Source organism: Seriola lalandi, unplaced genomic scaffold, assembly GCF_002814215.2.
Source record: "Seriola lalandi dorsalis isolate HSWRI2012SDOR001 ecotype SW California unplaced genomic scaffold, Sedor1 jcf7180002054581, whole genome shotgun sequence".
NCBI classification, from domain to species: domain Eukaryota; kingdom Metazoa; phylum Chordata; class Actinopteri; order Carangiformes; family Carangidae; genus Seriola; species Seriola lalandi.
Window position 1 is genome coordinate 2,583,580 of NW_019525134.1, and position 27,996 is coordinate 2,611,575.

The 27,996-nt window shown below is 41.9% G+C and overlaps 2 protein-coding genes across 2 annotated transcripts; one reads left to right on the top strand and one right to left on the bottom strand.

Annotated features, from left to right (window-relative positions):
* The first annotated feature begins 1,209 nt into the window (after positions 1-1,209).
* LOC111663895 (sodium- and chloride-dependent GABA transporter ine) lies at positions 1,210-8,139 on the top strand. The gene is made up of 13 exons (XM_023418274.2): positions 1,210-1,518; positions 1,880-2,014; positions 2,107-2,311; positions 4,129-4,261; positions 4,342-4,476; positions 4,647-4,750; positions 4,849-4,973; positions 5,751-5,863; positions 5,954-6,094; positions 6,190-6,289; positions 6,729-6,829; positions 6,919-7,086; positions 7,198-8,139. Exons 1-13 carry the CDS (start codon positions 1,344-1,346, stop codon positions 7,348-7,350), a joined length of 1,788 nt encoding a protein of 595 aa, XP_023274042.1. The 5' UTR covers positions 1,210-1,343; the 3' UTR covers positions 7,351-8,139.
* Positions 8,140-8,213: 74 nt separating this feature from the next.
* dhrs11a (dehydrogenase/reductase 11a) lies at positions 8,214-27,914 on the bottom strand. Its single transcript, XM_023418279.2, has 7 exons — positions 27,558-27,914; positions 11,085-11,294; positions 10,205-10,299; positions 9,664-9,793; positions 9,401-9,493; positions 9,254-9,319; positions 8,214-9,157 (listed from the first exon to the last, which is right to left on the bottom strand). Exons 1-7 carry the CDS (start codon positions 27,687-27,689, stop codon positions 9,116-9,118), a joined length of 768 nt encoding a protein of 255 aa, XP_023274047.1. The 5' UTR covers positions 27,690-27,914; the 3' UTR covers positions 8,214-9,115.
* Positions 27,915-27,996: the final 82 nt, after the last annotated feature.

Consider the following 27,996-nt stretch of genomic DNA (forward strand, 5'->3'; position numbering starts at 1 on the left):
GCCCCACTGCTCTACCTTTAACCCTCCGCCTCCTCTCCATCACACTGCCTTCTTTCTGCTCCATGTCCCTTCTTCAACCGGAGGCATGTCGACCTGTGATGTTCACCACATCATCCCTCTGCTGTGTTTCCTCTTTAACCCAGCTCCCCTGGGGAAGCTTCATACTGGTTTCTTTCCAGCTTCATTCGAGTGACACTAAATCTTCCCCACTTATCTCTGTTAATGTGCCATGCATGTTGATGCTGCTGTCAGGAGAATATACGTCTAATATTCAGTCAGTTGACTTCCTTTTGATAAATGGCTGCCTGCCAATCGCTTGTGTTGTGAGTTGTTTGGATACTGTGAGATGTTTATTTTGAGGGCATTCAGCTAATAACGTTTATTTCCCAATTTGCCAAATAGAGAAAATGTTTTCTCTAAAATGTCGACATGATAAATATTTTGATCTCTCGTAAGTGATGTGGCACAATACTGGAAATCACTAAATATCCAGCTGGGACATCAGCCTAATTGCAAAGATAAGTACAAAGCTAATATATAAATGCTCTGTGAGAAGCTGCTGCGTCAGGTTGTTTGTTGTTTTTCTTCACAGTTTTGCATTTAAAGAGCCACGATCCATATTCTGCTTATGATAAAGATCATGGTGAAGGGAGTGCGGTTTGTTTGGCCACAATCACCCCATCTGAAATCTGTGTTACAGCACGTGTCACTGAGAAACAAATTACGTAATTTTTTCCGGACACTCATGTCAGGCATGCTGCACATGTGTAACAAACAGGTTGTAAAAGTGTTTTCAAAAAATTAGCTCAAAGCTCAAAGCTCTCCTTCGTTTTCACTGGGGAGCTTTAGATTTCTTCTTGATGTAAAAATCTTTGTGTTACAGAAGAGCAGAGAGCTTGTGGAGTGTATGAGAAGTCAAAATAATCATTTATTACAAAACAATTTAAAAGTTAAGTCTTGTCGATTTTCTTTTCCTGAGATGTCTTCACAGATGATCATTTTTGACCCTATGAACATTAATCTGTCAATAATATTTAAAAAACAAAGTTGTATCTATGTAAAAAATAGAATTTCCACACTTAATAAACAATGAATTAAAAAAAAAAAGTTTGTATTGTGAATGAATGAAAATAAAAATTCCTCTCTTTTTTTTTCACCAATTTGCATTTTATATACATTATTCTGAGGAGCTTTGTGATATCTATTAACGAAGACAAACTTTTCCCTCTCTGTGAGCCCCAAAGCAGCTGCATGCTGGAGTGTTTCTGCTAAGCTAATCATTAAGGATAATAAAAAGGAAGGTTATATCACCCAGAGTCACTTAAATTCCGGTCAACTTTTCCATGGAGCTTGGGCCAAGACGAGCGACAGTGGTGACACAGGGAGCAGACATGGATCAACACCTCAGCAGACCAACATGGAGCAGGCAGATAGAGTTCACTCTGGCTGGCATCGGCTGTGCTGTCGGTCTGGGCAACGTCTGGAGGTTCCCCTATCTCTGCTACAGGAGCGGAGGAGGTGAGACAACCGGGCAATTCATCCTCAAACAATGTAAACACATTGGTCTCAAAACTGGGTCCAAAGGTTCACATCGTGTGTTGTTAGTGAGCCCTGCTTGGAACAACGTGTTTGTCACTGAGTGTGTGGAAAAATGTTCAAATTGTGTTTTTTTAATCTCAAATTCTGAAATGATCTCAGCACGTACAGTTGATAGGATTATTAGTTTACAATAATAAAACTGTAAAATTACAAATGACCCAGGAGCATGATGACTTTGGCAGAAGTTAAAGATTAGAGGGCTCCATAAAACTACACAGCCATTAATCTCCTTTGCCAGGAAAATGTGTGTGACAGTTGATCCGCCATCACTTCCTCCCAGGTGCCTTTCTGGTACCGTACCTGCTCATGCTGGTGGTGTTGGGGATCCCTCTGCTCCACATGGAGCTGACTGTGGGTCAGTACATGAGGAGAGGGCCCGTCCACGCTCTGGCTAATGCCTGCCCTCTGTTAAAAGGTACCAGTCACAGTTTCCAGTCACATAAAGGTCTCCAAACTGAAACATGGGACATTTGCCTGACTGTGAAAAACATTTTTGTCTATCCTCAGGAGTGGGCATGGCATCAGTGGCAATCTCCTTCATCATGTGCACCTACTACAATGTTGTGATCACCTGGGCCCTTTACTATCTCTTCAGCTCCTTCCAGGCACCGCTGCCCTGGCAGAACTGCAACAACACCTGGAACACACCTAACTGCACCAATCACGCCACCAACAGCAGCTTCTCCTCCACAGCCAGCCAGGAGTTCTTCAAGTACGTCCACAGGAGTACAGATAATGATTACATTATAGCAGGATTACAGGATCACTGAGCTACTTATGTAGCTGTTGTGTATCAGGAGTGAAAAATACTAGCACACAACATAAATTTGAATTGAAACCACATCTTATCAGAGTCATGGGAGAGATATGAGTCAAGTTGAAGGTTAGTGATAAGACTTTGGCGAACAGATAGTGGGAAATGTCAAGTCACTTTTAATCGTTTAAATCCATGAACAGTCTAATGTGAAATGTGTAGGACACAATGGGAAGAGTTGGGTTTGGTTTTCCAGTGAAGCCCTGCTGAAGATCTTCACAAAGAACCTGCAGTTTTCATTTTGAGGAGCTGCTGTTTAGATAGTGGAGTGAGAACTCACGTTTACAAATTGGTTTAATGATTAACTCGTTTAACTGTAGTTAGTGGATAAATGTACGAATGAGTTTAAGTTTACCCAAAATGTGTCAGCCAAGCAACTTGTTAAATGTCACTACTCGTATTGGGGCTGAATGCCACAGCTGCACAGTGATTGCTTAGGAAATCATTCATTTTTCAGAATCCAGGGGGGACACGTTGTTTGACAGACACACTCAGGTCCCCGATCACACCTGATTTAAAGTTTAGAAACTGTCAGGTGTTTGGACTGCGGAGGGAAATCCATGTGAACATGCAAAATCAGTGTTGGTGTGAAGCGTCAGCAGTAACCACTGATCTGCAACAGCAGGCAGACGAAACTGTTTTGATTTGTGTGACAGCTGACCTGCCTAGACTCGCACTCATGGCTCTGTTACACTGTAATACTCCTCATAAACTAATGTGTTACATTGATAAAGGAGCAGTTGTGTTGAAATAAATGTAATAATTGGCCAGAGGGTTGTGTCAGAATGAAGGCAAACTACATTAGGACGGTTAATCATGTTGTGGACATGAAGACATTAAGAGATGAGTGTGTATTACATGTGTTTTTTGTTTGATGATAGTAAGTTTGAAGTGCAGTGTTGGATTAGCAGAGGTGTGGAAAATGAACTACACATGTATAACTATACATGTTGCAAGATGTTCTGTCAAGACATTTCACTCTGATCCACAAATGTGCTGCTGGTGGCACCAGAGGAAGAGTCAGAGGATCACCACCGAACTCTGAGGGTTTCGTCCTTTGTCTGAATCTGTCCATCCATCTCGTAGATATTGACTGGATGTGTCACCAAAATCATTATAGAAATAACAGTGTACAGCAGCTCACCTCTGTGTGACAAGTGAACACACTGCTGCATTACACTCTGTTATGCTAATATGTGAAACCTTTACCACATTTATTATACACTTATTACACTCCAACTTTTCTTAAACTGCACCCGTACTTGTTCTGACGTACATGTATATTTTTCTTTAATGTTGTTTTTGATCTATATACTGTATATTTTTATCTTTATTTAAGGCTTCTGCAGGTATTGTTATCCTCAGTCTATGACAATTTCCTTCATTGGATCAATTAAGTATATCTATGTATCTATTAGGATTGATCTTCTGGTGGTAATCCATCAAAGATTTATTTTGAGTATTTGGTTGATAAAACGATCAAGTGGTCAGGTTAGGACAACACAGGAACCAGGATGGATCGGAAAATTTTTAAAAAAGGCCCAAAATGGTGCCCTGTGGTCCACCACACTCTGATGCTTCCCAATGTCCACATGATTTTAATGACTCATTTAATTGTTAATGCTTATAATGTGTTCAGTTTTGAGACATAACGTCAGGATTAATGAAGAATGCTCTTCTAACCTCTTCTTCTTCTTTATCTCTGTTCTCTGAAGATTTAAGATGCTGGAGCAGACGAGTGGAGTGGAGGAGAGCGGCGTGTTGCGGTGGGAACTTTTCCTCATCCTCCTCCTGGCTTGGATCCTCATTTACCTCTGCATCTTCAAGGGGGTGAAATCAACGGGCAAGGTGAGGGAATAGAGAGAGAGAGAGACTGAGCTGAGGACGGCCAACAGTGAATAACGCACCTTGTTTTTGTCTGTGTGTAGGTGGTGTACTTCACGGCTCTGTTCCCGTATGTTATCCTGATCGCCCTGCTTATCAATAATGTGCAGCTTCCTGGAGCATTAGATGGAATAACCTTCTTTATCGTGCCAGAATGGGACAAGCTGCTCTCAGTGGAGGTAAGAGAGAAGAAAGAGCACAACAGGAAGTGGAAATTATTCTGGCTCTGTATGACCTGCTTGGAACAGGAGAGCAACTAGCTAAAGATTGATATTGTTAGTATTAAATGGGTATCACTGATTACTGGCAGTGATCAGCAGCTTTGGATGAACATCCCTGTGTGTTGCAGGTGTGGGTGAATGCTGCAGCTCAGATCTTTAACTCCATCGGGATTGGTTTTGGTTCCCTCTTGGCCATGTCCAGCTACAACTCCTTCAACAACAACGTTCTGAAGTAATAACCCAGAAATCCTTGTCCAAACAGCAGAGGTGAAAATGATCTCTGGGCAGTAAGACAGACAGTGATGTAAAGATCATCTTCTCTCCTCGCAGGGACACCCTGACTATATCCATCATCAACTCCCTCACCAGTGTCCTGGCTGGCTTCGTCATTTTCTCTGCTTTCGGATACATGTCTCATCTGCAGGGCATCCCTGTCCGCGATCTGGCTGTGGATGGTAAGAAAACAAATCTCCAGGGTGATTGTTTCTACTTCAGATTACATTGATTTCACTTTGGTCACTCTGTCTCATATAACACCCGGGTAGTTGGATAATTTTTTAAAGTTTTGGATCATTTAAATGAATATAACTGCAATAAAAATAGGATATTTTACCCATTTGAGGGTTTTTGAATCAGTATCCTGTAAGACAACGCTCCTGTTCCTGGTACATTTGTTACAGGTCGTCTTTATGAATCTATTTAATAATTCTGACTGTAGAAAAGTCACCAAGCTACAATCCAGTGAAATATGAGTCATAATGGCAAAATAAAACCATGATAATGCAGTAAAGGAGAAACTCAGTTTATTCTTACAGAGTTGGCAAAAGCTAATCACACTTTACTGCTGTTATAGACACGTTTCTGTCTAACTAAAGATACACCTGACCTTTGCATCTAGAGAAAGAGCTCGTGCTGATACGATGCATGTAATGTTAATCATCCATATACTTTATTGCACACTGCTATACCCTCATGGTATGGAAGCTGCCGTTAGCGTTCATGAAGGTCTGTACAGAATTTCACAGAAGTAAGTCCAGATGTTGAGCCCTTTTCAGTCTGGACCAAAGTGGTGGAACAACTGACCAATATTTACATCCCTAAAAAGAATCTGTGCACCATGTTTCTATCTTCATGACATCTTCATCAGGTCTTTCCTCTGACAGTTTCCATGATTTCACATCACAGTTCATTCTGTAGGAGAGTCGTGATACATTGACATGTTGTGTTTCCAGGTCCAGGACTGGTTTACGTTGTTTACCCACAAGCCTTTGCCAACATGCCAGTGGCTCAGCTCTGGGCTGTGATGTTCTTCTTCATGCTGCTGTGCCTCGGACTGGACAGTCAGGTAGGTCTACGTGATAATCTACAGAAAAATAACTGATTATTTTCACTCATCCTAAAGAGCTGAGGTGGTTTTTTTTCCCTCTTCTGCCAGTTTGCAATGGTTGAAGTGATGGTGACGAGTCTCATGGATGAATTCTACCAACACCTGATCACATTTTTCAAGCGGAAGGAGCTGTTTGTTCTTGCTCTTTGTGGTGCAGCCTGCCTTTTAGGAATTCCTTGTGTGATGCAGGTACAGACGACGTCTCCTCAAATTATAACTGAACTGCAACAACTTCAGTCTCACACCTAAAGAGTGTCTCTCTCTCTCTCTCTCTCTCTGTCCAGGTGGGAATCTATGTTTTCCAGCTGATGGACCATTACACCGCCATAGTGTCCATCATGTTCCTGGCATTCTTTGAGGTTATAGCCATCTGTTGGAGTTATGGTGAGAAAAAAAAATGGCTGTCAGTGTTGTAGTCACGTCACCAAACCTCCAGTCCTAGTCGAGTCTCGAGTCCCCAGTGTTCCAGTGTCCAGAGTCTGCTTCACTCTGGCACAAATATAAAAAGGTTGACATTAAACACAGATGTCACAGCTGTCAACATTTTAAAGAGAGTTTATTTACTGTGACACAAAAGACAAATTCACCATTAACCAAAAAAAAGTCAGAGTCTTCGTCTCCAATTTCTGAGTAGGAATGGAATCAGGACTCGAGTCGGACTCCTGGTTAATGTGATGATACACAGTACCTTTATCTCGCCACTTCTCAGTCTTCCTGTTGTATCTCTCACTTTAATTTTCAAAACCACAAAGTTGTAAAAAAAAATCTGTCAGCATCCAAATACAACAGGCAGTTTGCTGACAGGTGACGTGTTGTCTTGCAGGTGTGAATCGACTTTCAGACAACCTGGAGGAGATGACTGGAAAAAGAGCAAATATCTTCTTCAGGCTGTGTTGGCTGATAGTTGCTCCTGTGCTGATCACTGTGAGTCAGCAGGCTTTTCTTTTTTCTTACATCAGCAGGATTTAGATTCAGAAGTGTCACAACTATAATTGAAATGTTTCTTCCTGCAGGTTATCCTCATTTTCTCCATCATCCAGTTCAGACCGGCCCGCTATGGGGACTATGTCTTCCCTCCCTGGGCTCAGGGGGTTGGGTGGGTCATCGCCCTGGCCTCCATCATCTGGATTCCTTTGGGTGCAATTCACACATTGTGGGTGCTGCCTGGCTCATTCATGCAGGTGACCTATGCTTACCATTTGCTTTTTTTCCAATTCAAGTCACTGCGTGGAAACCCATGTTCATATAAACTGAAGCTGTGTGTTGATATTTTTGGTACATGTCTCCAACAGAAACTGAAGCTGTCTTTCACGCCGTACGGCCTGGATAAGATGACAAAAATGCCGTATTATGAGAGGGAAGGAAAAGACGGATGTCCAGTCATCGCTGTCATCAGCTCCAACATGTGTCGACCTGAAAAACCTCCCGTTCAGACAAACCTCTGATAGCCTACCTCTGTGCTCTGCACAACCATTATGTTCACCGTGCCACCATTAGTGGCAGGTTTTTGGCGAGCTCAAGTTAATCAGAAACAGTTTGCCATCAGACTTAAGTCTTGAACAAACAAAAAAGTATATTATAAGAATTATTTACGTGATTGTGAAACGTTTTGCTGCATGTCTGCCATGCAGATAATTTAAGATGGATATTTTTGTAAGCCTGTGAATTTAATTTTGTGAGATTTTGTTGAACTTTCTGTTCTGTTTTGTTCATTTTTGCTGTGTTAAGATTTTGCGACAGATGTGTTTAGAATCTGTTATTGTTGTGTGCATCTTCAACATCTGGCCAGCATTTCCTCTGCTGTCAGCTTCACAGGATGAGGGAGTGGCACCTCCGACTGAACAGGCGTCACTGTTCTCGTTTGTGGACATGACTTTGTGAACGGCGCCATCTTTTGGCCATGTACTGTACGCTGCTGCAGTCTGAGCGTCGACAAATCTGTGCTCATATACTGTACTTAAATGTAACACTTACATCTTAGCTAGTAAATTAACAAAGGCCCAGTATTTAATATTCACAGATCATACAGCTGAATTTTGTCCTGAACCACTTCCCTTAAAAAACATAAAGCACTTTGGCTCAATTCAACATGGCTGACTCATTTATTAGGTCAAATGCAACAGGGCACTGCTGATGAAAATGATACACGCTGATGGTAAACAGATGAGTACATGGGTCATGCCACTCTCATGTGATGTCATGTCAGGTGTAATAAAGACATGTCACCAAGTCCACAGCTTGTCTCATCTCTGCAGTGACGAGTTGAAGTTTACGGCATGTCTAGTGAACACAACACACAACAACTCACTTTTGGGCAATGGTTTTTATTTATTAATTTAATGAGAAATCTCCACTGAAAGGTACACACTTCTAGTTTACACATGTGCACTGAGTTAGTTTCCTCGCCTACATGAGTTGCCAGTGTTTCCGTCTTATAACTCCCCAGAAATGAATCAAAAGTGCAGAAGAACTGAAATTACACAGGCAAAAAGGTGGATTATAGAAACCCATGTGCTTGTCAGACAGTGGCATCTCTCTTTTATACTTTTCCTGATTCCTTATACGGGGCTGAGAACTGGACAGATCCAAACAAAGGTAACTGGATGTGTTTGTGAAAACATCTGGTGAGTACAGGTGGCAGGATGGACAGACTGTCGATGGTTAGTTACAGTGAGTATGAGACAGTTTTGTCTACGGTTAGCGAGTATGAGACCACATCTACCTATGATCCAAAGTTAAAATATTTATATAAAAAAAATATAAACAGCAATTACTCTTTCCATTTAATTTCAAAAAAGATATGTCATATGACCTACAAAAACAAAACAGAAAAACATGTGCAATCAATGGCATACTCTTCCCTCTGAAGTGATGGTCGTGCAGATGACCACATAGCACAGCAGCAACTCTCTCCTTTGTTATTTGCTCCTACTGTAGTCTGGAGTCGGCCCGCTCAGGACTGGACCCAATAATTCACAAATACCAGGTTGCTTCATTCAGTAGTATTTTCGTAGTGGTTTCCTAAGTCCACACCCTTCATTTCCTCGCACAGCCTCCTTAAGGCTCCAGCCCTCCTCGACCACATCCCTGCAGATCCAAAACAGCTGTAGTTGATTTGTTTTATCCCCCTCCCCCCTCCCTTGCCCAGCAGAGGTCGCTAAGGAGTCACCATGGCTGCTGTCTGCTCCTCCCGCAGCTTCCTGTTCACTGCTATGACACTTGCTCTACTGGCCTCATCTGCACGTCTCCGATCTGACGACAAGAACACGGGAGATCAATAATCAGATCAATATAGAAACCAAACCACACGTGATGGTGTGAGAGCAAGAGAGAGGAGGAAGGAGATACCTGGACATGAGGAGGGGCACTGAGGACAAATGTGACTGCACTGGCTATGTCTTCTGCTTTCAAACACTGAAACGTGGAGACATGATATTAGTGAAGCAGCAGCACAGGGTTGTTTTCACGTTGTGAAACACGTCTGTTCGCTCTTACTTTCATACTCTCATACACTGCAGCTGCTTTCTCTGGATCACTGTTGTGGTGCCGGAAGGCAAACTCAGTCTCCACTATTCCAGGAGATATACACTGCAGAGGAGGGAGAAGCATGACGAATGTACTGTTTACTGTTGTCACGTGCATGCACAGACACAAACACACTGTCTCTTATTTACAGTAAAGGCCTACTGTATAGATTCATGTATGTGATCCAGTGTGTTACCAATAAACAGGCCAAAGAACCTGCACACTCGACTGACCGTGGCTCTGATGTGGGTATTTGCTTCTCGGAGTTCTTGTCGTATCCCCTCAGTCAGAGCAGTCACCGCGTATTTAGTGGCACAGTAGAAATGCTCATCAGCACTTGGCACCATTCGGTGCCCCCCCATACTGCAGAAGGAGGAGGAGGAGGAGGAGGAGGAGGAAGAGGAGGAGATGAGATAGAAACTGCACTTTCTATCTGAACTGTGATTCAAGTCCAAATGAAGCCTCTGATTTACTTGTCATGTTATTTTTAAAGCTTCTAGTGTCTCATTTATACAGCAGGAAGTTTATTTGTCCAAAAATAAATATTTAAATCAATGAACAGATCCAGGAAATTCAGCAACAGATTTATTATTAATCCCACATGATGCCAGTGGAAAAGGTCACTATCAGTTTGTTGCATGTGCAGCAGGGGACAGGTGGGGCTGAGGATTGGCTTTAGTTAACGCCTGCTGGATTAACATCACTTGAACAAACTGGCTGAGGTATTTCCAGATTAATCTATACATTCACTCTGAAACTGTCTTCATGTCTTACCTGTTAATGTTGATGATGTGGCCGTCGTCCACATTCCTTTCCTTCATTGATTTGTACGCCTCACGGGTGCAGATAGACAAGGCTAAGACATTCACCTGGGGAGGAGAAGACAGGCAGCTTCATTCATCCATTCATGTGTCTATCAATCATTAGCAGAGCCTAATTGTGTTCTATTGTTAAATGACATTTAAGGGGATGCCCTGTGATAACAATATCAGATGGGCTGACTGATGTTCACTGGGTCAGTGTGTTAGATCATCTGAACCTGCTGCTCCTGTCCAGGTTGTGGCCTCTAATCTGCTCCTGCGCTCACACTCATCGACGGCAGGTTAAAACCAACATGGTGGCAAGATAGGGAGGTGACCAAACAAGGTCAGCGTGCAGATTAAACACAGGCTAAAAATACACTGCTGTACACATTCATGTAGGCTGCCATGACAACAGATGGACAAGCATTACGAATGCAGGACTCTGGAGACAGAGAGTTAAGAGCAGGGGGTCTTCAGTGGTCAAGAGCTCAATGAATCAGAATGTAAAGTCCCAACAAGAGAAATAGTGCTGGCTTTCATTAGTGGGCCTCCGCTGTGCCAGGGCTTCTCCTCGGAGCCACTGAGGCTGCCTCAGTGAGGGGAAGGGACCAGGATCTGTGTGTGTGTGTGTGTGTGTGTGTGTGTGTGTGTGTGTGCAGGCCCATGTATTCAAACATTTCTGCTCTTACTCTACAAGCTCAAATCCTCCACTCTCTGCTCCTCCTCCCTCTGTTTGAGCAGAGCAGCCATAAAATCAACACAACATACGTGTGATGGGATAATTCCCCCTCGTCCCTGTTACAGAGTCTAAGTTCCGAGCATTAACGTTTTTGTGTCTATGATCCACCCACGTCGATCATGTTCCTCCAGCCCTCTGTCTTTCCGCTGAGCAGGGGCTCGTTGTGGGCCAGTCCGGCATTGTTGATGCACACGTCCACGCCCTTGTGCAGCGTCTTGATGGCTGAAAACATGGACAGGATCTCCTCCTCGTTGGACAGGTCACACTTGTAAGGGATCAGTGTGCCACTGTAGCCTGCGCTCTGACACTCTGCTGCCAGCTTCTGAAAAACACAAATCAGACCAGTGTTTTACATGCAAGTTCTGAGTTCTTTTCAAGGTTTTTTTATTGGTATTTAAGACGGAGTGTCCCTCCCCCTTTCGTTCTGCTCCATCTCTACGACAGACTCAGTCAATCTCCCAGCTCATCACATATACACACAGATAACTAAAGTCTGTGACAATAAATGTAGGCCAGACAAAAGAAAAAATGACAAACACAAGCAAAAAAACCCCAGAATTAAATAAAATAAACAATACAGTAAATAGAAAGGAATAAAAAATAAGTTAAAGAACCACAAACAGGTAAATAAACAAAAACATTTTGTCACTGACTGAAGACTGATGCATTTAATAGAACAGCTGTGTGACATGCAACTAAATTGAACTATCTACCTGCACCTGATTGATATTTTAATCTGTTTATTCTGATTAGATGTTTATATGGAGCATTTTTATTCTGTTAGTGCTTTTAAACCGGTTATAACCGGAACAATAGGCTCCATGTAAATGTACCAACTGTTGGGTAAGTGCTAGAAATGATTAACCTGCAGCAGCATAATTAAGATAGAGTCCCACCCTACACCCTACCGACTCAGACAATGAGAAAGCAGTGAGAGCGTGCAGCCATAAAATCAACACCACATCAGCAGAGGGCTGCACCAGTGGAACCACAATCACTCCAGTCTGATTGTGTTATTTTTTCCTGATAATACAAAATTAAAATCCCACCATCTTCCAAACTGTAAGTCATGACCACAGATGAACGGAGCTCTGCCTCAGTCCTCAGATACAGCTGGGCTGAGTCTGCAGCAGCACGAGCGGGCGACACTCCAACCAGGTCAGCTGGCTGTCCACCACCGTGGGGTTTGATACAAACTGACACAGAAACCCCCCCCCCCAAAGCACAGCTGCACCAGTCACCTGACGTCTCATCCTGGGTGCCGGTCAGACAGGAGGGGCCTGGGTGATAAAGGGCGGGGCGGGTGGCAGACAGAGACGATGCACAGACGGTCTAACACTCTGCCTGTGTTCAGTGTCTGTGCAGCCGAGAGGATTAAATGTTTACTGAGTCCGAAGGAAAAACTGACCCTCTAAACCTTTGACATTAACAAAAGCTACTGTGCAACAATGACAACATTTTGTTTTGGCATATTTGGTGTGATCCTCTCTGATATGAAACATGAACAAAGTTATATCCAGATATCTTCAGCAGAGGTAAATGGAGCCTGAGAGTGTTTTTTTCTTTTCAGTGATCTAAACCTTCCCACCTTTACTGGTCTGACACACCTGCTCAGATGAGCTCAAGTATCGCTTCATCAGCACCACCTGTCCGGCTCCAAATATGTCCTTATGAATGGATTATAAACTGATCATTTAACACTAGCAGGCACATTCAATCAGTTTAGATGTTTAGGCTTGGTTAAGTTTGCAGAAGTGACAGAAGCTGGATGTTCCGTCACTTTTACAAAACTGATTCAGTTGTTTAGCGGCTAAACTTATACAGGCTAAACTTTAGCCTGTATAAGTTCACACCCCAAAAAAAATCTAAAACATAATGAGTAAAGTGGGGAATTGCAAACTGAAGTCAATCAAACATGGCGTGCATTAAACATCAAACATCTACCAGGGTAAGTATCTGAGAGGGTTGGATTGGTCCCTCTAGCCCTGCTCAGTCATGCTGTTAACAGATTTGCATAAACCCCAGAATTTTACAACTATTTCTTTGAGGTCCACAACACAACTGGCCCATTAAAGACATAATCAGACTTTTGTCTTAAAAATTCCTTCAGTTGAAGCCTGAGCCTTGCGTTGTTGGCAGGACGTAGCACGTTGTAGAGATAGGAAGAACATATTCACAGTTATTGGACTCCATCAAAAATGGTTGAGGCTCAGGACGGATGATAAATGTTGGAGATGCAACAAAAACCGGAGCACAATGTCTCATATGCTATATGAATGTGAAGTACTGCATAATTTCTGGTTAGACAATGTTAGTTGTATTAATAAAATACTAGAGACAGATCTCAGTGTGAATTCAGCATGATGCATGTTGGGTATTTAATCTGCCCTCTGAGGTGTAGTTGTTCCTGGGTGAAACCAGCCTTAATAACAGGAAGCAGAATAGTGTGAAGGCATTGGAAGTCAAAAGAGTGAATCAGTTTTAATGAATGGAGACGAGCTGGTTAAGATGTCATCTCATGAGCAGCTTATCCACAGAGTTAATAACAGTCTAGATGTATTCATGTTTGAGTGCAATAAGTCGAGATGATCCCGTCACTATTCTTTAAGTATCATACAAGAGTCTGAAGTGTAATGTGGATGTCTAATAGCCTGTATCATACACTGAAGAATGTGCATGTTTCACTCCTATATATTTTATTTATTTATGTTTTATTTTACATATTTTTTATGAGTGAATCTTTTATGTCTTTAATAAATGTTAGTGAACTGAAAAAAGGAATAAAGAGAATCAATCACAAAAACAAAAGACGTACATGTTCACAGCTCAGTGTTAAAACTAACGTCAGAGAAGAGGCAGCGTGATCTGATGCCTGGAACTTCATGACAACTTTCATCCAGAATATAACTGAAGAAAGCAGCAGCAGAAAGTTGTCACAGCATGGATAAAAGTTATGGATGATCTGTTAAACGTCTGACATTCTGTAGCTACTCCAGTCTATCTGCTGATCACAGCTGCCACTGCAGTGGCTCCTTATGGAAACTATATATACTTGTGAAGCCTGCTTTTTCTAATCGGGATGAAATTGGATCGAGGGATCACTGTGGCTTTTTTTATTTCTAACAAAACGTAACAGAGTGAATGCACACATCTCACACTTGGTGTGCAGATTTCCCTGCTCTTCCTCTAAGCTGTTTAACTGGGATTATCCAGAGAGGAGGCATTACTCGAATAAAGCTGTCAAAATGCTCAAACACTAAAAACACTTGTCTCATCTGTAAGGACTAAAACTAACTCATGACCACGTTGTAGAAAGGTGAAGCTCTGCCTTCCTGTGGAGGCGTGACCACAGTGCTGTTCAACTGCAGCATCGCCTTTCAGGCTCAGTATCTGAGCTGCTTTTACACAGAGGCTCTTAAATTCACACTTGCCTGAATCCCTGGAGGGAGAGGCGTTCAGGCAGGAAGGAGAAGACAGACAGACTAATGGAGGGCTCTTCTTCATTCAGAGAGGACGTTAACGTAAAGAGGAAGCCAGGCCTGTCTTTTGTTACAGGGAGAGAATGAGTTGTGTTACTAAGACTTAAGTGGGAGCAGCAGAGTAAACAGGCTGTGATCCTGGTCCAACTACAGGAAGTGTCAGGCTGTGAGTGTGTGAGTGTGAGTGTGAGTGTGAGTGTGAGTGTGTGTGTGTGTGTGTGTGTGTGTGTGTGTGTGTTCTGGCACCAGCTGTACTGCTGCGGTCAGTACCAGCCCTCATACTGGTCCTGCAGATATACAAACAAGTCTGAAAGTGCAGCAGCAGCAGCACAGTTGGAAAATGCAGTTCACACACACAATCGATTCATCACAATCCAAACTGGAACCACATATCTTTAGGTTTTGGCATGTTCAACATCACACCTGTAAACGGCTCTAAAATGACAGTGAGACAACCACAAACATTTCTCAGTGACAGACTCACACAGCAGCAGCTGTAAATGAGCCTTGAGGAAATGCAAAATAAACCTGAAGCTGCACAGGACACACCCGAGCAATCAACTAATGACATTATATAACTATTTTCCTTTCAATGCAGCATTCATATTCTCCACTATTTGGTGAACTAATCTTATTTATTATTATTATTATATATCTGCATGCTGTTTCTCTTTGGATAATAAATTCAAAAGATTTAAATGCACAAACCTGTTTTCATATCACCTGACTTGCAGTTACACATGGTTTGGTCTCATGGTTATGAAAGACTGCAGAGACACACAGACCTCTGTAACTCAAATAAAATCACTGTTTGTAATTACCCAGACAGTCTTGATAAGACCAACACTGAAAGATAAAAACTCTTACAATTCAAAAGGCAAATAATGTTACAACAGGTCATAAAGCCTTTACATGTTACACTAATGGCTGTACATACACCCACGCAGCCTCTAACACATATGTGTACATGCCCACATGGTTACATTCACGGCCTGTAACCCCTGCAGGGGGCTGTTATATAAGGTCCACAATGCAACGGACATCACTGTCCCACACCATGTTCAATCATTCACCCACTCACGTGGAACTGGTGCAAATGGACCAGCAAAACAGCTCAGGGAGAAGGGATAAAAATAAAGATGCTAATAAAGAATACAGCCTGACACGCTTTAAGAGGTGAGACAGATCAATGGTACAAGGCAACAGCCATGAGCAGAGACAACTGAGAAATTATATTTGTCTCAGGTCGACTCAGGATTTCTCAGACAAAAGAGGGCTTGTGTTTTTAGGGCGCTGTGCCTCCAGACAAAAAAAAATTGAAAAGATGTAATGCAGCCATAATTCAGCCGGTAGCCCCTCCCCTCTTCATCCTTCCCGTCCTGTCTCTTAAGTACCTGTGACACACAAAACAATTTTGCCTGTCATAATGCATTTCCATCCTCATTACAGAGACTGTTGTCCAGTGATCACAGAAAGTGTGCAGACGGAGGGAGGAAGAGGGGGATGGAGGGAGGGTTGGCAGCCAGAGAGAGAAACAGAAGGAGAGAGAGAGAGAATACAAAACCTGAAGCATAACTGCATTAAAACTGATCATAAGGATTCAGATCTCAGTATGATTTACTCTGGAGAACCGCTGCATGGAACAATCTTCCAAACTGTTGGGCTCATGTGACAAATGTAGTGCCGTTATCTTCACAAGTGTAATCACTGAAATGAAAGAAACTCTTCCTGTACCAGAGCTAAGATCATGAGTTTGAAGCCATGCCACAAAAACACGAGTAAAAACCATTCTTCACTTAATGTCAAAGGTCTGAGGAACACATCCAGGTGTGATGCTTCAGTCTGTCACTCATTGTCCAGCTGAACTGCTGTGATATAAAAAATAAACACGTAAATTCCAAGTTTCGCCTGAGCACAATCGTAGGGGTCAAAGGTGACAGCAGGCTGTATAATAGGATTGCAGCAGGGCATAAGGGATGGTTGTGCCATTATCTCTGCTTCACACACAGAGACACTGCCACTAAAAGGTCTAAAGGTTTAACAGGGCGGTTTTACAGCACTTCCCTCAGGACAGTCTAATCAAGACACGCAGATAAGAAAAATAATTGCTGCTTGTTAGTAACTACATTCATTGACAGACCTTGGCTTTTCTGGGGAGTTCCAGGCATTGAATAACCATGGGGCAATTTGGGACGCCGGGCTGCAATTTGATATAATGTCACAAGTATCAGCCCCAAGTGTAAATAACTATAAATCCAAATATAGTGCTGGGTGATGAGTCAACTGAAAACAGTGTATTATTACAAGTACATGACATCTGATGTTTGGCAGCAGTATTTGGCTTAAATGAGAAGGCTTTTATAATCCTGACAGACTAGAGACAGAGCAGGCGGCCAGGTGTTGTGTAACAGACTGGTGGAACCGGTGCAGTTGGATGTTATTTTCCCAAACACAGTGATAAAAAGCAGGAGGAGGCAGAAGCAGATATGTATTCTGAATCAGAAAAAAAAAAACAGTGTGAGGATGACATTTTTGCAATACCTCGGTGCGAGACGAACTACAGAGAGCAGCCTTTATTCATAAATTCACATGGGCGTCAGATGATTTAAAAATGGCTCTTCATTTCTGCTGTTTGTAGTTGAAACATGCTGAAGGGTGAAGCTTCCTTCTCGTGAACCAGTCACGTGCCTCCTCCATCTCATGTCATGTGTTTTTTCTGCATCTGATTCAGGCCGTTTGCTCTCAGCGCGGGGCTGAGGGCGGCCCTGACACCGGCTACGAGCCGCATCGTAACGTATGCTAAGTTTATGATCACTTGAGTCCTGAGCTACAAAAACAGACATGGGAGAGTCTCATGGAGACAGTGTTGATCTGACCCGGTCCAAGATGAAAACCTTTCAAACTGGGCCAGCCTGGACCGGGTCTATTCAGCATGTGAGGGTAGAGTCGCCATAAAATGTTTCCAATATCAAACAAACGCCCAGCAACAAATCCAATTTGGCTGCTGACGAGGCCAAAACAGTCTAATTTGCATTCTTTCTCGTCAGCCCCCAACCCCAAATGGAAATATTGAACTGGGTGAACTCAAGTTGTCTTTGTGTTTGTGTTGTAGATTCATAAAATCCTTTCACCACAAAAGTGCTTTCTTTCTCACGCAGCTCTCTCAGCTACAAATACACACCCACTGAGCACTTTATTAGGAACATCATACTAATAAATTCCAGGCTGAGGCAACAGAAGCTCTTGTTCTAGCAAAGGGAAAAGTGAAATCACAACTAGAGCCACATTGTAGATTGTACAGCAAAACTGTGTAGGGAATATGGATCTATATGTGTATGTTTATATAAACCAATGTGAATATGTACATGTATTTTCATTTATTTAGCTGGTTTTCTGGATTTCAGTGAAACACTATGAATGGTACAACTGTCAAAGCTCGGCCTTGGTTATATTCTTATTAGAAACAATGCTTCGTTTGTGATCTGTTGAGACACATATTACCTTTATCACAAATAAACTGCAGCTCCTGTGATTTGGATATTGCACTTGACCATATTCTGATTTTGATTACATCTCGATTAATTGTGCAGCCCTAATTCTTATAGAATAATGTGATATACGACTTTACGTATTACTCTACATGTGACCCATCAACTCGGCCAACAGAAGCTCACTTGTCCACATACATTGACCATAACCTAAAAATTGGAGTACACAGTAACTGACAACATGGTCATGCCTGTATCTCCTAATATTTAAAGGGGGAAAAGAATACAAATAATCATTATATCAAAATCCAATTATAATTTTATAGATTGAAAGAACTAAGGACTTGTGGGATAGTGTCAAAAAGACAGAGGGGAGGGTGGGGGTAAAGAGTGGGTTATTTTATAATTAGGATCATAAGAGGGTTAATGGAGGGTGGAAAGTTGTGGTCCAATTTTATTTTGAGTTTTGACTAAGACAACACATCAATGTGCTTCTCTTGTGTTCTCCTGGGTACACATTGTGTTCTCCAGAGCATTTATTTTTACATTTCATTCCATATCACTATGTGAATGTAAAGTTACATACATTTATAACATATGTGATTAGTAAAGAGTTACTTGTGTAATGTATAAGTCTTCTCAATAATGAGTGTAAATAAGGAAAACCAATAAAAGGTTGTACTGGGTATGACAGCTTCACTTCATTCTGATGTTGGATGTGAACATTACCTGAAGCTCCTGACCTGTATCTACATGATTTCATACACTGGATTGCTGTCACGTGATTGGCTGATTAGATAATTGCATGAAGGAGCAGATGTTCCTAAAAAAAAGTGCTCAGCAAGTGTAGATCCAATAACAAGTGCCGGCCTGCTGCTGCAGTTGCACTTAGCAGTTACATGACATCTTCCTCGCTTGCACAACAGGCCTCCTAATTCTCACACACACACACACACACACACACACACACACACACACACACACACACACACACACACACACACAGAGGAGTTTTCCAGCAACAGGACAGGACAGGACAGGAAGCACCCCACCTATCATAGCAGGAGGCCCAGGAGGGAATGTCAACGCCAGTAAACCTTACACCTTGAAAGACAAGCCCAGAGAGGACAGCACAGTGGTGGAGCAGGGGGAATGACTCATAGGGGTCACTGAGCTGTCTAGACAAATCAGACTGTTAAACTGTACAACAGCCAGGTGATCCAGTAATTAAAAACACTCCTGACCTGAGAGTTTTAAGTAATTTATGGAGAGCGCTGAGAAATGTAAGTGATTTAAGTGCTTTTTTAAATTCATATGCAGCAATGCTGGTTGTATTACAGAACTGCAATCATACCGGTCTGAGAAAACCTCCTTGCTAATGAGTTACGGAGAATAGAGTGGGTATACCTCACCAGAGTTAGTTGATACTAAGAGACAAATAGAATAAAACTCAAATCTTGACATCTGATTGTGACTGACTGGCTCTTTTCAGGGGCGTCAATCCATCAGTCTCCCACCAACTGTACCGTCATATTCAGCTTTACAAACTCAACTTTATCATGCACATGACTGCAGAAAAAACAAAACAAAACAAAAACAATATGAAGAGGTGAAGATGAATTTTACAGGTAAAATAAACTGGTTTCTAATCAGCATCACCTACATTTTTTTCATAAATTTGTGTCTACACAGAGCTGAGCAATATGGCCAAAAATATTATAATATTCTCTTATGTTGATTAATATCAATATCAACATTAGGGCTGTCCCAAACGATTATTTTTTAAACGATTAATCTAGCGATTATTTTTTCAATTATTCGACTAATCTAACGATTATTTTTTTTATTAACCTAACAGTAATTTTATTGCAATTATTTTCAAGTTAGTCATTTAATATAACAATTTGCCCCGTCCAACATCTTGAGTCGCTGCACCAGGGTGTTTCCTCTTTATGTGCTCGTGCATGACTGTCGTGCTAGAGTGATATGCCAGATGCACTTTGCAGAGTCTGCAGACTACCGCACTGTTGGTGTCAAGATTAAAGTATTCCCAAACTTTGGAGGACCGTGTACGAGCCTTTTTTGCCGCGTGTTGCTCCACACGCTCCATCGTACTGCTGGTAGACGCCGCCGTGTTGTTCAAATAGATTACACAGACTCAAATCATTCACGTAGTCAGTGACTTCAATTACGTCACCGCGTTGTCCCAGTCCGTGCGCTGCGCTTGTATCCGGGTAAACCAAAGACGATGGATATAAACGGTCCCATTAGAAAGTTCCGGTTTTGTTCTATGAACATTTACCCTGTGTGGTTTTACACGACGCGTCGACACTAAAATTCCACGTCGAATAATTTTTATAATCGACAACGTCGATTACGTCGGATAATCGTCCCAGCCTTAATCAACATATATATTTAATAGCATTAATAAGGAGGGACCTCAAGGATACACAGTGTGTTTTGGTGAGAAACACTGTATGAAGTTTGTTTACAAGAAATCTCCGCAGGACGAGTTCAATATGAGGTTCAAGTGATATTTTCAGTTCAGGGCTGAGTCCTAAATAAAGTTTTGTGATGGTTCTAAGTTTATGATTTATTTTATTTATTTTTGATTCAGTAACTTGATGCTCACTTGATTAAAATATACTTTATCATAAAGGGGAAGTGACTGATAAAAGACAAGCATGAGCAGCTTGTTATGGAGCTGGTAGCAGTTTGAGACTCTCGGTGGGAAGGTCCCATTTCAGACGGTGGAAAGGTTGATTTATCCAGCTTTAGAAATCGGATGCTGATGCTATGTGACCTCTCTTCATCGTTTTAAGCAGATGTTTGATTCTCCTCACAGATATTCACTTTTATGCTTCCAACATTGCGTGTGCCTTTATATTCCTCCCAGCGGAGGAATAAAAGAGCCGGAGGTATATTGTTTTAAGGTTGTCCGTTCATCCGTTCTATTCTCGTGGACACGATATCTCAGGAACGCCATGACAGAACTTCTTCAAATTTGGCACAAACATCCACTAGGACTCAAGGAAGAAGTGATTAGATCGAAGGTCATGGTCAGTCTGACCTCACAACACTTTTACAACACCATTACTCAACACTTCACACAACAACTACGGCGCAGGGATACAACCATGAAGAGGTAATTCTAGTTTTACCCTGATGAAAGTGATTGGATCAACCCTCACCTGCACAATGCAGAACAGATACATTTACTGAAATGAATTACTCATCTGTTTGTTGCTGTTATTGTTGGATTTTTGTGTGTGTGATAATTATCAAGATTTTATCTCCACCCTTATACAGGTATGTCTGCATACCTGTGCCACTGATTTCCTGCACCAATCTGGACTGCTGTTCTGGGAGGATTCAACATGTTGTTATTTGTTGTTTTGGTGTTAATGTGGGTTGTCTTGGGAGCAGAATCCATGGACACATGATGGATTGTTAGTTAGGTATAAGTCTTTGTCAGCTCACAGCTCCAGTGGAAAACATGCAGTCAGTGGAAAAGTTCTCTGCATGGGTAAGACAAAAGCCCGTGAGCTGAAGAGCGACTGTGCGGGTTGAGACAACAGTTAAAAAAAAGTGATTGGAATGTTCATAGATACCATATTTAATGCACATAGGCTAAAATGGGGTTTGGGAAATAGTTAAATAACCATATATCTGTATATTTTCACATCACTAAACTTACAAGACATGAAGAACAAGGCAGAAAAATATACAAAGAAGAATCAGGACACAAACTAGGAGATAGAAACACAAAGTGAGGCAGAGGATGTGAGACAAAGAGAGTAAAGCTGTCTGACCTGACCCACTTCAAATCCTTTCTGGAGTGAAATCTATTCAGTGTGAATAGACGGGTTGTCCAGACACAACCTACAGGAGGTGGCTGAGACAGCTTCAGACTCGTAGACAGAGACACTGGCTGAGTTTTGTTGTGTCACCTCAGCTTGTGAAGCATGACCGAGCACCTTTTAGCTCCTTCAGAACGGGCAGCGAATCAAAGCTGCTCAGCCAAGGTCTCAAATTAACCTTCTGGCTCACCTGCCAAGGGCTTTGAGCTTTATTTTAGGATTTACTCACTCAGATAAAAGTTGCTTGGGGTAGTTAAAAAAAGTGCAGAGGCGTCTGCTTTGTGCAGAGCTGCATTAACAGGCAGCCAATCAGGAGCCTGGTAGATGTCGCTCTGCAGTGACCAAGTCTGAATATGACCACAGGGTTCAAATGGCATCATCTGAAAGAAGCTGCCAGTTTGAGCGATGGGTGAGACACTCATTTAGCATTTGGTGGGTACAATTTAGAAACTGTGGACAGCTTTACACATCTCTGCTGAATCTCCGAGTACATCACTTCTGAAATCCATTAAAAAAAAAAAAAAAAAAAATCATCTGTCTATCACTCATGCTCCTCGTATTCTCGGTGTTCTTACCCAGACTGCTTTTCTTTAATGCAATAATTTGACATAGATTATCCTCTCTGGGCATCCCCCATGCAGAATCTCTTCCCAATCTCCTGCTCTCTCTACTCAAGCTCTTTGTATGCCGATCTGTTTAGCACTAAAAACCCACAAATTATGTTTGCTAAATTTATCTCATCTAAAATTGCAACAGCCAAAGCTTTGCATTTTGACAGATGCCTCTATTGTGTGAAGCCTCAAAGCACCCAGGAAATGTCAGTTTCACTTTATCACTTTGAAATGGACTCAGAATACAAACAGATTTATTATCTAGACGTCTATGTTCTGTTTGCATTCAGCCTGAGTTTAAACAGGTGAGACTACCTTCTGTTTATAAAGCTAATTCACTATGAGTATATATACTGTCAAATGATTTTATTAACCAGTGAAGGGTCACTAAGTGAGATGTGGCCCTCCCTTCTGTCCATAACAAAGCCACGTTTGTTCATTTGTTATGAATTATTTAAAACAACATAAAGAATCAGGACAAAAACAGAAACTATACATTCTAGATGTATGATTGATTGATTGATTGATTATGTGACAGACCGCCCCATTCCCAACCTCTGCCTCTCCTGCCCCAGAGCAACAGCAGCACTGACACTGATCTCCTCTACAGCAGCCCTGACCTGCACATAATGCAAATACATAAAAATTTAACTTATTCTTATCTTACATTTACAAGCTTCATACAACTCATATTAGCAGCCTAGTTATGGGAGATTCAGACAGCAGATACATTTCATTACAACTCACCAAGTTTCGCAAATAAATATAAAATCACTTTGATCTATTTTTGTGGTAGGTGTTCTACCAGTACGGGAAGTCTCAGCCAAATGTAGTAAAATAAAACAAATGAATAGTAGTCTTAAATCTAATATTTTTGTTCTCGTGGACGCGATATCTCAGCAACGCCTTGATGAAACTTCTTCAAATTTGGCACAAAAATTCATTTTGACTCAAAGAGGTCAAGTTCAGTGTGACCTAACACTATTTAGCCATAGTATTATTAGAGTTGTGGTGATCAGCAGCAGAGGTTCATACTCCCATAACCGGATATTTACTACTGCATCACATTGTGCTAGGTAAGCAGATACCTCAAACCCACAGATACGGGCTCTGCGGGCCAGCGCGCCTTCGAAAAAAAAAGAAGCCTTATTCAGTCAGTAACAACATGTCCTCTTCTTCCTCACAGTCCGACATCAGCTCAGACTTTAAATCCTTCTGATATGGCAGCAATCTCACGACATGCAGATAGGGTTTTCTAGATGCTCCTTCTGTTTGATTATATCCCTCCTCGCCACCTTCTCACCACTTAGATGCTGCAGTGCTTGTACTGATCACGTGGATACATATGGCTCTCAATGGCACAGTTTATGGACCGCACTGTCCCGAGCTCAGAGGCCACTTTTAACCTTTTTCTAACCTCGAAGAATAAACACATTGTGTGCACCGTGAACAGATTTTCTCCCAGCTAAATAAAAGCTTCTTCCCTCTGGTTCAGGAGGGTTTCACAAGAGTTAATGAGAAGCTGTGCTGTGTCTGTTGCTGCTACTTGGATGCAGCCTTGCCATCTCCATTCCTGCACAGAGCCCATGGTGACCACACGCCCCCCCCCCCAGCTCGCCGCTGCTCCCCCTCTGCCTATTACATAGTGTCACAGACAACAAAACAATACTGCTGCCACTACTCTCCGCTCCCCTCGCTCTGTGGGTTTTATTTACAGAGAAAAACAGAAACCTGTAACATCTGAATACATGGCTCCTTTTCATCGCCGTTTTATCTGGTCAACTAAGAGGTGAGAACATCGCTGTTGGAAAAACTGACCATAAAAACTGTACCCCCCCCCCCCCCCCCAAAGTAAAAAATAAACACCAAAAGGGAAGTCAAGAACAATTACTTAGTGATGGACATTTGCATCCCCCACTAGCAGCATGCCAGGTTTGGCACAACTACAGCAAGAACCCAGTTTACACAGCAGAGAGAGCACAATACTGGCTTTGTCCCTCAACTCGCACAGACATCTCTCTAAGTGACGAAATCTGTCATAGAAAAGAAGAGATGGAAACCTGTCACTACATACAACCTGATCTCTATCTGTAGTTTGACCAAACACTTGGCTGAATCTAAGCTTTGGTTTCACGTGCTGTAAACCATCATAAAGAGCAGGTAAGATTGCTCCGGCTGTGATGTGGTCAGCTCTTTAATGCTGACTGACATTTGTATGTAAAAGCTCTATTAAGAATTTACATGTTATGACCTTGTTTTAGTCTTGCACAAGTCACAGACAAGGGCTGAAACGAGCTGCAGCAGTTAACTATTGACAGGAAGGATCATGTGACCAGAGTATGAATGGAGGGAGGCTATCTATTGTGCAATTCACACCCACTGTGTGCATGTATGAGTGTGTGTGTGTGTGTGTGTGTGTATGTATGTATGTATGTGTGTCTTTGTATGTGTGTCTTTGTGTGTGTGTGTGTGTGTGCGTGCGTGCGTGCGTGTATAATTAAGGTGGGGGAAAATACTTGCATTAGAAAAACAAGACCTAAATGAAATACGGAAAAAATATATTTTTTAAATCACTAGGAAAAAAAAGCAGCTGAACTTTGAAATAACACACACGCCTGTCTATGTTTTTATAATACCATCGTCAGCAGGATTCCTGAAACAGATGTTGCTCCTAGTCTCTTTTCAAGTTTCACTCTGTTATTGTTATTCCAGCTATGTCAATGCAAACTGTAAACTGCAACAGTAGAAATGAGTCTAAAAGCCACAGTACTATTATGGAGTTAAAACAATTAGTTGTTTAATCAATTAGCTGTTTGACATAAAAATAATCAGCAACTATATCAACAAACGACTAATTGTTTCAGTCCTTCTTCAGTTTAAAAAGAGCCAAAAAAATGTTGGCTTTTTTCTGGTTTGAGGTTCTCTGACTAAACAAGATGTTGTGATGGGCATTTTCACAATTATTTGACATTTCAGAGACTAACTGAAATAAAAATTACGATCAGATTAACTCATAATGATGAATCAATAATAGTGAATAGCACACTATAGGGAGAAAAGGTTGAGATGAGGAATTTAACTTACTAAACCCCATTCCTTACTTTTGTAAACAGCTTGACACAGATATGTTGCAGGTCATAAAGTTTAACATAACATGGTATCACACTGATATTAAGAACCAGAAGGCAATTGCTTTTGCCACAGCTCTTAACATCAACAGTGAACCACAGTAAAACGTACTGCACCTTATTCATCTCTTCAGCTAAACCTCTTTCCCGGTTCCGAGTTGGTTACAATTACTACTTACAATTCACTTCATATCAATTTTAAAAACTGTATAAAACTAATAAGAATTCCTCTAATGAATAACGGCTAAGTACATTAGTGGGGTGGGAAGCTAAATGTTGGAAAAAAGACATCATTTATGTGACTGCTACCATAAAATATCACGTGTTGTACTATTCACAGTAGTGTGACTTGTACACATGTGAATGTACTTAGGCAACACTCTACACTACAATAACTGAATTTTAAAATATGACAGAGTTGTTAACAACCTGAGGCATGTGAAGCTCCACTACTCTGCTTTATGAAAAACACATTAGTTGCATAAAAGGGGGCTAAACATAGCTGTAGTAGACATTCTGCAGCCCAGTGCTAGAAGCTAGGACAACTGTGGAGTGAGGAGAGTGAGGCTTAATTATTGGCTGACAAGATAAGCAAGGTGCAGTCAGTGCCTTATGGCTTATGGTTAGACAACAGCTAATGGGGTGGGGCCACTGACATCTGCCCTGGAGGAGGTATCTACCTTCAAGTTATACTCAATTAAAGTCTTTGTGTCAGAGTGTGTGTGTGTGTGTGTCACAAAAGTTGAGTTACAACAACTTAACATGTTCAAAATGTGGCTAAAAAATTTGCATGAAGTTCACCCATAGTCACGACTGACACCAAATACTTTCAGAGTGACGAGGAGAACAGGGCTTAAAAATAATATGCAGACTTCTTATCGTAGTGGCTGTGATATATTAAGACCTCTGTGATACAGCTAATTGAGAATTGACCTAAAAAATGTGATACGTTTATCAGATCAAGTGAATATCACAGGTGAAGAAAAAAATACAATAAAATAAAAAGGAGTATAACAGCCGAACAGTTTGTAAACTGAGATTTACGTGACTTGGGTTATTGCAGAAAATATCACCTGGTTACATAAGGTAGAAATGTAGGTTTGTTGTCTATTGGTTGAAAGGCTGAAAGCTGTGATCTTATACACTGTAGACAACACTTTATTTACAGCGTCCCACCCTGACTCTGCTGACCCATGGGCATCCACTAACACCTCCTCTTAGGGAGCTGTGGTGAGGTAACTTGACTCTACCTGAGCAGGTGTATTACCAACACTGGCAATGGGTGAATTAGGGGTTGACAAGTTGACCTACTATTTACTGGCCCACACAACAGCCAGGTGTTAACAGGTATCTTCATTGCTCCGGTGTCATTTGGCAGACACACTGAATAACTTAGAGCTGTGTAAACAGCCGCCCCTGAACTCTGACCTAACTGCAGTAGGTCAACCAAAAGAAAGTGTTTTTTTTTTGCAGCAAGGATTAATAATAGAGATTATTGCAGATTAGAGGGGTGTGTGTGTGTGTGTGTGTGTGTAGGAGAATCATTACTGCCTCATTTTGTGGGAGGAACTGTGTGTCATCACATATCTTGTCATTGTTGAATATAATAAAACCAGGTAAAATAACATCCCTGTAATATTCACATGGAAAGTGGATAACACTATCTTGTCGTGATTTAACTGTAGTTTATACATCTCATGATGCCATTGTTTAAACAGTCTGGTTATTTTAGATAAAATATTAGTAATACATGTCATCCTTATATTATTAGGAATAATGAGGCGTTTCATCTTTAATGCCTGACTTGTTAATTTCAACAAACAGAGCTACAACGGCTGCGTTAGCCACATTTCACAAATAACGTCCCAACGTCGGGGGCTAAAGGTTTCTAGCTGAAGTTGTAAAGCTAATGTTAGCTAGCGGTTATCGTTAGTTAGCTAGTTTGTTGTTGCTAGCTTCTCCTGTGTGTCGGAGCGACTCAACTCACGTCCGTTAATGACATTAAATTAAATTGCCAACCTCTATTTTGTCGACATTCCTGGCACAGCCGACAACCCTCATGCCTTGCTGGACCAGTGCCCGGGCTGTAGCCGCTCCAATCCCCACCGAGGCTCCGGTCACCAGGGCCACTCTGCCTTTCCACCGCTCCATCTCCACCGCACTGTCTACACCGGCACTGTACACGAAACAACAGCTCCTGTGGCCGTGCGTCGGTCTGCTTAGTTCAAACTGTCACAGCTGCAGCGGTCACTATTGTGTGCGATTTATTTAAATGGAGGGATGCGGCAGCTACAACCTCCTGTCTCAATCTGTGCAGCATCCAGGACAGCGGCGACCAGTGTGCGTAAGCTCGGATCCATGCGCTCCTCTGGATGAAATATGAAGAGCCCCGGAGCGTGTAATGTTTGGTTCACTTCACCTCCCACTCTCTTTTTGAGCCCTCGGGCTTGGAGCGGTT

Bases quoted from the DNA above. Each gene is read 5' to 3' on its own strand.
- LOC111663895 (XM_023418274.2), top strand. From the start codon at position 1,344: ATGGAGCTTGGGCCAAGACGAGCGACAGTGGTGACACAGGGAGCAGAC. The intron at 2,015-2,106 runs GTACCAGTCACA...GTCTATCCTCAG, and splicing joins TGCCTGCCCTCTGTTAAAAG to GAGTGGGCATGGCATCAGTG. The intron at 7,087-7,197 runs GTGACCTATGCT...TGTCTCCAACAG, and splicing joins TGCCTGGCTCATTCATGCAG to AAACTGAAGCTGTCTTTCAC.
- dhrs11a (XM_023418279.2), bottom strand. From the start codon at position 27,689: ATGGAGCGGTGGAAAGGCAGAGTGGCCCTGGTGACCGGAGCCTCGGTG. The intron at 9,320-9,400 runs GTAAGAGCGAAC...TCCACGTTTCAG, and splicing joins CAGTGTATGAGAGTATGAAA to TGTTTGAAAGCAGAAGACAT. The intron at 9,158-9,253 runs GTATCTCCTTCC...TCTTGTCGTCAG, and splicing joins GTGCCCCTCCTCATGTCCAG to ATCGGAGACGTGCAGATGAG.